Source organism: Nansenia antarctica (assembly GCF_963989245.1).
Source record: "Nansenia antarctica genome assembly, chromosome: 8".
Classification (NCBI taxonomy): Eukaryota; Metazoa; Chordata; class Actinopteri; order Argentiniformes; family Microstomatidae; genus Nansenia; species Nansenia antarctica.
In genome coordinates, this window is record NC_137678.1 from 45,785,558 (window position 1) to 45,798,057 (window position 12,500).

The following is a 12,500-nucleotide window of genomic DNA, read 5'->3' on the forward strand; positions in this document are numbered from 1 at the left end:
GGGAGGAGGGAGAAACAGGCGGGTGGAAGAGAAAGAGAGTGAGAAAAGAGGAGATGTGTTGGCCTAGGTGAATTTCACATAGTAATAACACTGTTATAACACATTTGATTAGATGTTCTTATTCAGCTATAATGGGAAGACTGATAAACACTGTATGTGAAGGATTTGAAACACACCCAACACAACAAGCACGCGCACGCACACACACACACACACACACACACACAAACTCACACTCTCACTCTCACTCTGACTCTCTCACACACACACACACACACACACACGCTCTCTCCTCTCGCACACGCACACGCACACGCACACACACCTGGAGGAGGTCCACCAAACTTCCTCTGTCCGTTCTCTTCCATGTTGTAACCGGTTACTTGTTCTTCCTCGCACTGTATGGGCAGAAGAAGGCCAAGTCAATGTAGAACGTTCGCTACCAGATCTACAGATGGAGGAAAAATCCACCTGAACTGAAAAAGCTTCCTCCGACCGATGTCAACATGATTCTGCACATACTGCTCATCTCCAGGTCCACTGCTGCAACCCTTTTTTTAAATAGTATTATACATCATTTATGCAAAGTATGCTAATGAGGAAAGGTTGCATGATTTAGTTATTATTGTCAAGATATTCATTTCAGGACACTAAAACATTAGACTCTAAGATCACCTTTCTAAGTTCACTACAAGTGAAAATGTGGCCATTTCCTGATTTTGACCTAATTTATGCATAATCAATTTCTGGGTCCAAGAATGGGTCTAAGTCTGACACGTTTCGAAGCAATACACTAGTGTTTGTTTACAATTACAATGTTTACAAACATGGGAGTAAAACAACCATTATGGGTTTTGAGGGGTAAGACAGTTGAACCAAAGATTGTATGTATACAGTAGTATACCTTTAAAGAGATCTTGTCATTTGGTATACTGTATATTATTTTGGAATCATTGGATTACATTGTATCAGTAGAGGCTGATGGAGGTAGAAATCGGAGGACCTCCTCATTCCATTCCATGCATTACAATATCACTGTCCTCCGATTTCTACCTCTACCTACTGACACAATCACAGCTAATATAAACAATCATTTGGATCTCATCATTATAACACAACTAGCTAGCTAGGTCGCTAGCGTCATCTCCTGTGTTCAGGCGGGAATATGCGACACGACCTGGCTTTCTGACTAAAACTATCTCTGGATGAACCTCATGAACAGCTAGCTACTTACCACAGTTAGGTTAACTCTTCTATGATCTGTTATATAGATTAACTCTATATAATACTTACTTTAAAAGACAACAGTTGTCTAATTTGAGCAGCAGATGACAGACGTCAAACTCACCTCTCAGTTCGTCGGGGGCTCGAGAAGTGACGCGATTCAGCCAATCAGCGTGTGTTTGGAGTTGTTGGTTTTTTTATACGGTGCCTTTTCCGTCCCCAGTACTAAATCATGTTGTATTTTGTCTAAATTTGGACAAATACTAATTCCATTAGGTTTTTCATGTATAGTCAATAGGCTAGGTGCACGATCTCACTACTTCCTGAAAGCCACCTTGCATGAACATATCCTGTCTCACACTGTCACTGTCACTGTCTTGATTAATCAGCTGTGCACTGTGTGTTCCAACGGTTTACCGCACAGCTGATTAATCAATTCAACCAATAGAGTGAGACAGGATATGTTCATGCAAGGTGCCTTTCAGGAAGTAGTGGAGATCGTGCACCTAGCCTATTGTTATGTATTATGAATACAATGATATGGGCTTCTAAGTTGTTGTTTTCTACATTTTAAAAGCTTTGGTTAAAGATGTAAATTGGATTTTGCATGGGATTTGGGATGTCCCCAGTGTTGTTCATTCAACTTCAATCCCCCCCAAAAAAACTATTAAAAACGTATACATTTCCAAATATGTTATTATTATTTCATTTTCCTGATCAATATCTATTGAAATCAAATATAGTTTTTATCCTTTTTAAAAAAAAAAAATGTACAAAAAATTAAGGTTTTGCTTACAATATTGCTTGTCCCTGCGATCACTGTCCACCCTGTTATGCTGTGTTAATGTCCCTTTCAAAAGAAAACCATATTTCTCAATCACATCACTCTCATGAGGTGACATCACATCAGTGGAGGCGATTTCAAATGTGGTAGGCTGTGTGATGTTCTGTATGTTTTTATCCAGTGAGTTTAATGTGGTTGACCATAACGTGTCCACCCTGTTATGCCTAAATATTGAGGAGATCAATCAAATTGAATAATTTCAAAAAAAGTATTTAGTGCAAATTAGATTCCTCATCAAGTATTCATGGTCATTCTAGGCATTATGCTAACGCAGGCAGGCTAAAGGCTAACTTTAACTCAAAATGTCCACCCTGTTAGTGTCCACCCTGTTATGTGTCCACTCTGTTCTGGAGACACTCGCCCTATTCAACTACAGAGGGTATTCTAAATAAAATAAAATGTAGGTGCCTGAGCTCGACCACTATGTTTTTCAGCAAGCTAGATATGTCCTTTATATATAATAGAACATTAAAGTATAGATAAATCAACAATTTATTTTTCACAAGTTATGAAGTCCAAATGGCACCGTATAAAAAAAATGAACCAATTACTTCTAACAATAATAATACTAATACGGTAATAACCTTTATTTGTCTAGCACTTTTCCTGCAAACGTTGCAGCTATGCAACGTATACAGTTATTCAGTTATGAATAATGACCAACAATCAATCAATAAATATCTATTTACACACAGAAAACCTTGACAAATGCTTTCTTTTATTCACATAAATCCATAATTTCATGCCAACATTATACATCTTAAACAGTACGTGGTAATTCATATGCCTATAATGTAGGCGTACACATTGCGTAGTAGCTTAGTTAAGTGAAATAAATTGAAGACATTATATTCTACTATTAGTGCTAGTCAATTATTGTTAACAGTAAACTGAATGGCAGTTTCTTTAAGCACATTCATAATCCCAAAAAGTCCCCAGGTGTGGATAGCCTTGACATTTTTCATCCCCACATTTCTCTTGGCTGGGCTGTACTGAGATGTACTGGGCTGGGCTGTAGGCTACTGAGCTGGGCTGTACTGAGCTGTACTGGGCTGGGCTGTACTGAGCTGTACTGGGCTGGGCTGTACTGAGCTGTACAGGGCTGTACTGGGCTGGGCTGTACTGAGCTGTACTGAGCTGTACTGAGCTGTACTGAGCTGTACTGGGCTGGGCTGTACTGGGCTGAGCTGTACTGAGCGGTACTGGGCTGGGCTGTACTGAGCTGTACTGGGCTGGGCAGTACTGGGATGGGCTGTACCGGGCTGGGTTGTATTGGGCTGTACCTGTACCTGGCTGGGCTGGGCTGTACTGGGATGATGATGAGGACGGCTATTAGGGAGGGGATGAGGACAGCTGTCAGGCTGGAGTAGAGAGACACAACTTTGAGGGCGAACAACAGAACCGGTCCCAGCACCGCCGCCAGGGCGGCACCACATCTGTTTAGGACACACCTCCTCACCATCCTACAGAACTAGAGAGAGAGGGAGAGAGGTGGGGGGCGGGGGAGAGAGAGAGAGAGAGGGGAGGGGGACACTATCAAACACCATCAAACACTAGATGGCGACAAATCACCTCTCTCCTGTTACAGAGCCATGCACCCCGGGACAGTAGGGTAAATGCAGATGCTTAAAGTCCGATCCTTGGGATGTCCTGACCAGGGGAGGCTGGTGGAGGTAGAAATCGGAGGATGGGCTCATTGTAATGCATGGAATGGGATGAGGAACGGTATCAAACAGGTGTGATTGCATTACAAGGCCGCCCTGTCCTCCGTTTTCTACCTCCACCAGCCTCTACTAGTCTTTACCTTTACCAGACTAACCCATCTATCATCCCTCCATACCTAGACTCCTCCATCTCCGGACCAGACTAACCCATCCCTCATCCCTCCATACCCCCATGTCTGGACCCTGGTCCTGGCTGTTGCTTTTAGAAAGCTTCCTCTCTCTTTGATCTCACTGATCTGAGTACCAAGGATGTGATGGTAAAACAGGTGGGTTATACTCTAACTTGTTGTCTTCCTTTCTCTAGTACTGTGAGTCATGACCGTTCACTGTCCTGGCGCCCAGACCAATCTCATCAGGCTACGTCTTAACTGTCCCTCCTAAAGACCTCTTCATCCCCACTGCCCCTGTACAGTTTCCCTACTTTAAATAGATAATAATTCTTCCTTCTTCTAGCATTGTGTCTGCCAATGGCCCCTGTCCCTAGCATAGATGATTCACTCACTTAGATACATGTATTTGTTGTAAGACGCTTTGGATGAAGTCGTCTGCTAAATGCCAAAAATGGAAACTTGTACTTATGGAAGGTTTACTGATGATGACTGTATTGTATAGTTGATTCACCTACTGCCTTTCGACAAACAAGTCTGCTAAACGACTTAAATGGAAATAGAAACCATGAACACCATGGATAGGTATAAACCCTGAACATACAGTGTAAGAAATAGAGAGAGAGAGCAATAGAGAAAGACAGAGAAAGAGAGACTGAAAGAGAAGGAGCAAGAGAGCAGAGGAGTGAGAGAAAGAGGGAGAGAAGGAGAGAGAAAGAAGAGAGAGAGAGAGAGAGAAGGAGAGAGAAAGAAGAGAGAGAGAGAGAAGGAGAGAGAAAGAAGAGAGAGAGAGAGAGAGAGAAGGAGAGAGAAAGAAGAGAGAGAGAGAGAAGGAGAGAGAAAGAAGAAAGAACAGCATGGAGGTGATGAAAATAACATTGACCTAGCAGAACAGGTGGGTACATCACAGCTCTTTGGTCGAGGGTTGACCCTCTCCTACATCCCAGTTCTTTGGTCGAGGGTTGACCCTCTCCTACATCACAGCTCTTTGGTCGAGGGTTGACCCTCTCCTACATCACAGCTCTTTGGTCGAGGGTTGACCCTCTCCTACATCACTGCTCTTTGGTCGTGGGTTGACCCTCTCCGACATCACTGCTCTTTGGTCGTGGGTTGACCCTCTCCGACATCACAGCTCTTTGGTCGAGGGTTGACCCTCTCCTACATCACTGCTCTTTGGACGTGGGTTGACCCTCTCCTACATCACTGCTCTTTGGTCGAGGGTTGACCCTCTCCTACATCACTGCTCTTTGGTCGAGGGTTGACCCTCTCCTACATCACTGCTCTTTGGTTGAGGGTTGACCCTCTCCTACATCACTGCTCTTTGGTTGAGGGTTGACCCTCTCCTACATCACTGCTCTTTGGTCTCACTGATCTGATTAGGAACCATTAACTGGAATGTCCAAATTACCTAGCAACACTGACCTCAGCTGTGTCCTCATTACCCAGCATCCAGCAGTAATTGTGATGGAAGAATGAGGCCCACCTATCACTTTCACCAACCAGACGGAATGAATGATACCCCCCTCATACACCCTCATCCCTACCTCTCTCTCACTCTTTCTCTTTCTTCGCTCTCACTCTTTCTCTCTTTCTCTTTCTCTCTCTCTTTTTTAAAATCTGTCTCTGTCTGTCTGTCCCTCTCTCTCTCTCTTTCCCTTTCTTTCTCTCTCTCTCTCTCTCTCTCTCTCAGGTCTGACAGAAATCACACCACTTTCTGAAACAACCCCCCCACTCCACTCCCCCACCCACCCAACCACACATACGCCAGGTGGTCTGTTGACATGCTTTCCCAACAAGGCCCTCTCTCTAAATCATTGGTTGAAAGAGATATAGGATAGAAAATATACATATTCTGTTTGAAAAAGCATGTTACAGTATCATGTATTATAATCATAAATATAATGTTCAATGTTGTATCGTATTATCACATTTCCACTGTAATGCATTTCCCAAGATAACATGATGAACTCTGTTTCACTCCACACCAGGTAAGAGTCTTCTCTAAGCCACACGGAGCTGTACAGTGTGGAGCCATTTGGGTGCAAGAAGGAATGGAATGGCAGCCACTTTGGACCACACTACCAGAGGCCTCAGAGCTGCTATGAACTGATCCACTGTGGATGCAAGAAAGGTGCAATATGCGCTGCAAGTGCAGAAAGGCTGCCCTTAAGTGCACTGACCTTTGCTCTTGTTCAGGAGACTGCTAGGTGGACAATGACACATTATGAAAAAGTTGCTCTTCCAAATATTTGTATTCTATTTTGTGTTGGAAGTACTAGACATAATGCAAGAAACAGACCAGTATTCTTGCTAAAATTGATTTAAAAATGTACTTTCTACAACAGCATGTTTGGATACTAGATTCTGATTGGCTAGAAACAGTGGTAAATATCCCACCAACCTTCAGTTCAGACTGCATTTCCAATATCAATGCGCCTCCCAATCAATCTGATTAAGAACACCTGTGCTGACCTACAATGCTATCGTTGAGCTTGTTTATGGGACTGTATTCTGTGGCGGAAGGATATACCGGTATGTATTCTGAAACGATTAATGATTGTAAATACATGAATTTAATGTTACAACTGTGTATTTATTTTTTATATTATGTGGTGGCTGTTGTAGAAAAGCAATTTACCATTCGAGGGCGGGGGTTGTGGACTCATTTACCACTGTACAGGGTTTTCTGTACCAGTGGTAAATGAGTCCACAACCCCCTTCCTCTCATGGTAAATTGCTTCCATGTTCTAAGAATGTTGCATACATACTAAATATTCCATTTGATGTCATAATGCACTCAAGCAGACATTATACATTGCAGTTAATGGAAGTTCTAGCACAGTAAAATTCGAGAATGATTTGCAGAAATATTTTACTCCTGACATTTTAGTCTACCTGACGCCAGAGGTCAAATCTGAAGTGGTTCCACGTCTAAAAATGAAGTTTACAGTCTATAGAAACACTGTAGAAAGTTTCATGCTTTAGTCATAAAATGCACAATTGTTATGCCTATCAACCTCACTAGGAAAGCGCTATACAAATAAAGTTATTATTATTACATACAGAGTGATTCATTCAGTCATCCATCCTGCCTCTCCTCAGCCATCACAGTTAACTAATCAATCTCATTCTTGATTTGACACATGACTCCAGTCTTGTCTTACCAGGTGGTGTATCCTTGTGTTATCCCATGTCGTGCTCCTGTCACTTACAATTAAATCACTATTAACATGCATCACCAATCTCAGAAGACCAGTTCAACCTCACACAACTCTTTCACACACAAACCCAGACCAAACCAGTGACATTTAAACCCACAGTGTTTTTGTTTTAATTCTAAAAAATATATTACATGATTGACAACATAACCCGGCTCAGAAGGACATTTTCTAATTAGAAAAAAAATGAACATAACAAAAATAAATAATAAAAATATAATTGTATTGTTCTGATGAATGTCATAGTTTGATGTAAATCTACTCAAATCAGGAGAGTTAGGTAGACTCCAGTAAATGGGGGTGAGCTGAGGGTTTTTGAATTGTGTGTCAATGAGTGACGTTGCGAACGCCCCACCTGCACAGGTGAGCAACTTACTGAAATTCTGCCATTCTTCAAACACACCCCACCTTCATTAGAGAAGCTAGCTCTTTGCTCATACAAACACACATGTTTCCACTCTTGCTTGGGGTTGATATTGGGGAAGGACAACCATGTTTTTAAAAAAAGACATTGAGGGTTTACTTATACAACACATTTTTCCAAAAAAGTAGTAGCATTAGTCACATTAATACAGAAATAAACAAATGGCACATTGGATTCCTAATTAAAAAATAAAAAGTGGTGGTTGAGGAACTTTCTTACTGAGGAGACAAAGTTAAATAAATTACTACCATAAACGTTACATACAAATCTGAGTAGTATATACAAAGGAGTTATTAGACACAAAAAATCTACAATTCAAATTTTATGTTCAACAAGACAGCAGTATAACCATATTTTACACGGCAATGTTTGTGTTAACGAGAAGGAGAATGTGTGTGCCTGTGTTCGGTGTGTGTGTGTGTGTTTTGTGAGGGGGGGAGGGGGGGGGCCTAAAAACAAGGGCTAACCGATACTGTTCTGTAAGAATCAAAATAAAAAAACGAGTGACAATTGCAATCTCACAAAGCTACGTCCAGCTAAACATCTCTCTCTACAACGCTAACAGACATAGACTCCTCTATATACAAGCTTTAGAATCGAAGGTAACAGGCCCTAGCTAAAAACACTGCTTTAGACAGAAGCGCAGTGGCGAGAGAGGTGCGACTGGCTGAAGGATCACCGTTAACACACAGTGACTCAGAGGAGCTTCCAGGAGCTAGACTTCACCCTGCAGACCAGGAGCTAGACTTCACCCTGCAGACCAGGAGCTAGACTTCACCCTGCAGACCACCAAACTGACCAGGTAAAATAACTCAGGAAGGTCTTTGACGCATGCTTTTGAAGGTTTTTAATACAATTGGCTCCATCCTGCTACTCGACTGGTGTCGAGGACGAACTGATCTGCTGTGTTACTTAATTACGCTGAATTTGGTGAACTTGAATCTGTCGTAACTCTTGAACCACTGCCTCCGACGTCAACACACCCCTCTGACTGAGGTTGTATCGCCCCCAAAAACGGTAGATGTGATTTGACTCAAATACACGTCAAGTATGTTAGCTGTGCGTGATTTAGCGTGGAGTTAGACCTTTGAGACTATTCCATTATACCAGGCAAGCTAAATCATGCACAGCTGAAGTATTTGACATACGTATTTGATCGCGGTCTGTTTTTTGACCTGTAAGAACACAATTGACTAAACTGTACATTTAGTAACTGTACAGTATAACTGACACATAGCCTAGCCTGTCGTAACTGAAATACCCTGTTTCCCTTCCTAGTCTGGTCATTGACCTAAGAAGCAGAGGGTCGTGTTGGTTGTCATGGCAGTAAAAGGGGGTCATGTCGGTCGTCATGGCAGCCAGCTCCAGTCTCTCAGCACTGCGACATGTAAACAGACATAGTCACTCAGAGCTGACGCGTGGCAGAATCCTCCCCCTCTGCTCACGCGTCATCCATCCACCTCAATCTCTCACCTTCTATTTGACTTTTTATCATTTTGTGCACAACTGAATCACCACGACAAAATATCATCCCTCCTTTTCCTTCAGCGTCCCTTAAAATTTCTGAACGTTAATAGTGGTTTTTATCTGTTTGGATTAGAAAATATAGAGGAAGAACGTAGCTAGAGAATGACTGTCCATAGCTTCTTTTTTGTAAACACTCTAATGAAGTTCCACAGACTCCTTGTTGTCCGGCAGATTGAGACTCTAATCTCCGACTGGCATTTCTCCTGGATTGATCATGAGGGCTAACGGCTTTCACAGTATATCATCATCATCATCATCATCATCACCACCATCATCATCATCATCATCAACTGCTCTGGGAAGGGAAGGGGGTAGGATACGGATCGCTGATATATTCTCTGATCCAAATTGAAGTGAGGAGAAAAACGCAGAAAAAAACGCAGAAAAAAATGTAATCCTTCATGAACCGTTTGAGAGGACTTCCCTTGCGATGTGTCTGAAGTTAGAGAGACCAGGGGGGGGCATGGTCCAACTCCTCACTGGGGGGGTGGGGGTGGTGAAACCAAACCGCTACATCAGGCTGTGAGACGGGGGGGGGGAACGGGAGAAGATAGGAGGGGGAAGAGGAGCTTCTCTGTCAGCTGGCAGGATGTCAGGACCACGTCCCTGCGTCGGCCCGGGGGGCCCGGACCCTTCGCCAAGATGGCCGCCGTCTCAGAGCGGCGCAGACAGACAGAGTGAAGTCATGATGGAGGAGAAGAAGGGGTTTCACTGGGTGGTTAAAAGGAAACACACGTCTCTGACTTCCTGTGTCCGTGGACGACAGACAGGATCTTCCGCATGGATGTAGTGGGGGATGTAGTTCATTACTTGAAGTCTTCTTGGAGTGTATGGGGTTAAGTGTGTGTGTGTGTGTGGTGGGATGGGGGGGGGGTCGTAGTCTTTAGGAGATGGGAGGGGTCTGTCTAGATGTGCATGCTGGTCCATGCTGGGCTACCCCCCCCCCCCCAGGTCTGGTTAGTCTGGTGAGAAACCTTCAAGTCCTTCAGACTTGCAACATCCAAACATCATCATGCGTCTTTTTTTTCCGAGCTCCGTTTTTTTCCTTTGCATATTAGACAACCCAGCGCAAAATAGTGGTCGGACGACGGCGGTGAGAGGGGCCTGCGGAGACGTGGCGGGACGACAGCGGAGTGGTCATCTGGGGGAGACTTCTCTTTCTTTTTTGTCGTTTTTCGTTTTCTTTTCTCTCTTTTTTTTCTTTTTCTTTTTTTCTTCGATAGAACCCAAAAAAACACTGAAACGTTTTTGTGACGCGAACATCATCATCAAGTTCAAACACGACCGACACTGAACGTAAGCTCGACTGTGGAAAGGCCCCTCCCCCTCCCTCTCCCTCTCCCCCTCGCTCTTTGTCTCGATCCCCCTGCCTCCTTCTTGGGGGGGGGGGGGGGGGGGGGGGGGAGGAGCTCCTGTGATTGGCCGGCAGAGGTGTCCTATCGGGTGCTTCAGCGCTGTTGGTTGTGTTCCTGGTTGGATTGCTCCTCGTCCTGGTTGGAGACCTGCCGCCTCCCTAGGCGTCGGAGAGGCAGCTCTGAACACTGTCCATCCACAGCTGTGCGTTCGCGCTGTCCTGGGCACAGAAGTTGTACACTCTTTTGGTCGTCTTCAGCTGCCCGGGGAGGGAGAGAGAGAGAGAGACGCTCGTCAGGGCGTGAACAACTAACCCAGCCTACACACTAAAACTAAATATCAAAACACGTCCACACACACACTAAATATCAAAACACGTCCACACACACACTAAATATCAAAACACGTCCACACTAGGGCTGGGATGACGCGTCGACGTAATCGACTACGTCAATACGTCGACTTGCGTAATGTGCGTCGCAAATAAACAACATGGCTGCGACCAGTGGAAACATGGAGGAGGCTACTAGCTAATGTTACACAAGCAATGTAGCTCACCACAGTTTGTATGTCTTGTCTTCTGGTGTTAGTAACGTTAGCTATGTAGCTGGCTAGCTACGGTAGCCTATTGTCATTGTGATGCTCGCACCTACGTTATCTAGCTCGTAGCTCGCATGCTACGTTAGCATCAATTTAGCTAATCATAACATAGCGAGAGTAACGTTAGCTAGCCATGTAGCTACTAGCTAGCTATGTGTTGTGGTGATGGGCAGACTTCTAAATGGCCAGGGTTTTTCCTGCATAGAGAATTATGAGGCGGCCGCCTCCGTCATATTTCTAGCCGCCTCCAGTTAGCTTTCATTTTTGCTAGCGAAATAGCTGATAGTATGTTGACTGCTCAAGGAGAATACATATTTGAAAGTACAGAATGCTTGCGAGCCTTATATTGCATTATATTACATTATATTTTGAATGGTTATCTGGTGCCTGAATATTGTGTTTTCCTTTACATAAATAATGACATTTCCACCATAAATTGATGCAGAAAGGGCACAAATTGGTGCATATCAATTCACCAGAATGCAAGAAATTAAGTGTTTGATGTTTAAGGACCCCCAGACAGCCCTGCTTCATGGGTCCCCCCCGATGTCAAACACCACTGGTACCACCTCCGCCTCATTTTGAGCCAGGAAAAACCCTGATGGCCATGTTGGCATTCAAGTTGGCTAAACATAGCAGTGAGTCTGCCCTGTGTCTGGGGCTGTTTGACAGAGGCAGTTACAGTAGTAGTAGTAGTAGCAGGTCGCCGAATTAAAGCTGTCTGTGTTTAATTGCGGGCCCACAGACAGCCCCCATACATCAGCTGATCATTTAAAGGGGCGGCCGTCTGAGTAATGTGCATGTCACACGATGCTTTGTTTTATAAGAGCAGCAGCTATTACCCAGAGTGCTTTATAAAGACACTGTTAAACAGAGAGAGACAATACAGCCATTATTTTGGGGAAAATTAAGTGATACATCAACCGAACAGTAAAAAAAATAATCGTTAGACTAATCGTTAAATTAGTCGTTAGAGTAATCGACTAAACGGGAAAATATTCGCTAGATTAATCGTTAGAAAAATAGTCGTTAGGGACAGCCCTAGTCCACACACACACTAAATATCAAAACACGTACACACACACACACTAAATATCAAAACACGTACACACACTAAATATCAAAACACGTACACACACACACTAAATATCAAAACACGTCCACACACACACACTAAATATCAAAACACGTACACACACACACACACACACTAAATATCAAAACACGTACACACACACACTAAATATCAAAACACGTCCACACACACACACTAAATATCAAAACACGTACACACACACTAAATATCAAAACACGTACACACACACACACACTAAATATCAAAACACGTCCACACACACACACTAAATGTCAAAACACGTACACACACACACTAAATATCAAAACACGTCCACACACACACACTAAATATCAAAACACGTACACACACACACTAAATATCAAAACACCTCCACACACACA

General features: G+C 43.5%; 2 protein-coding genes across 2 annotated transcripts in view; both read right to left on the minus strand.

The window, feature by feature from the left end:
- LOC308164273 (putative RNA-binding protein 46) overlaps positions 1-3,530 on the minus strand; it is a gene marked incomplete at both ends in the record, with an annotated part of 21,818 nt that extends 18,288 nt beyond the window's left edge. Inside the window, 2 exons of the mRNA XM_080538410.1 lie at positions 326-398; positions 3,378-3,530. Of these exons, the coding sequence (XP_080394536.1) occupies positions 326-398; positions 3,378-3,530 (226 nt within the window). The remainder of the gene's footprint in view (positions 1-325; positions 399-3,377) is intronic.
- Positions 3,531-7,263: 3,733 nt separating this feature from the next.
- sbf1 (SET binding factor 1) overlaps positions 7,264-12,500 on the minus strand; it is an 88,639-nt gene continuing 83,402 nt past the window's right edge. The window contains exon 44 of the mRNA XM_080537886.1: positions 7,264-10,680. Coding sequence (XP_080394012.1) covers positions 10,582-10,680 — 99 coding nt within the window. The 3' untranslated portion in view covers positions 7,264-10,581. The remainder of the gene's footprint in view (positions 10,681-12,500) is intronic.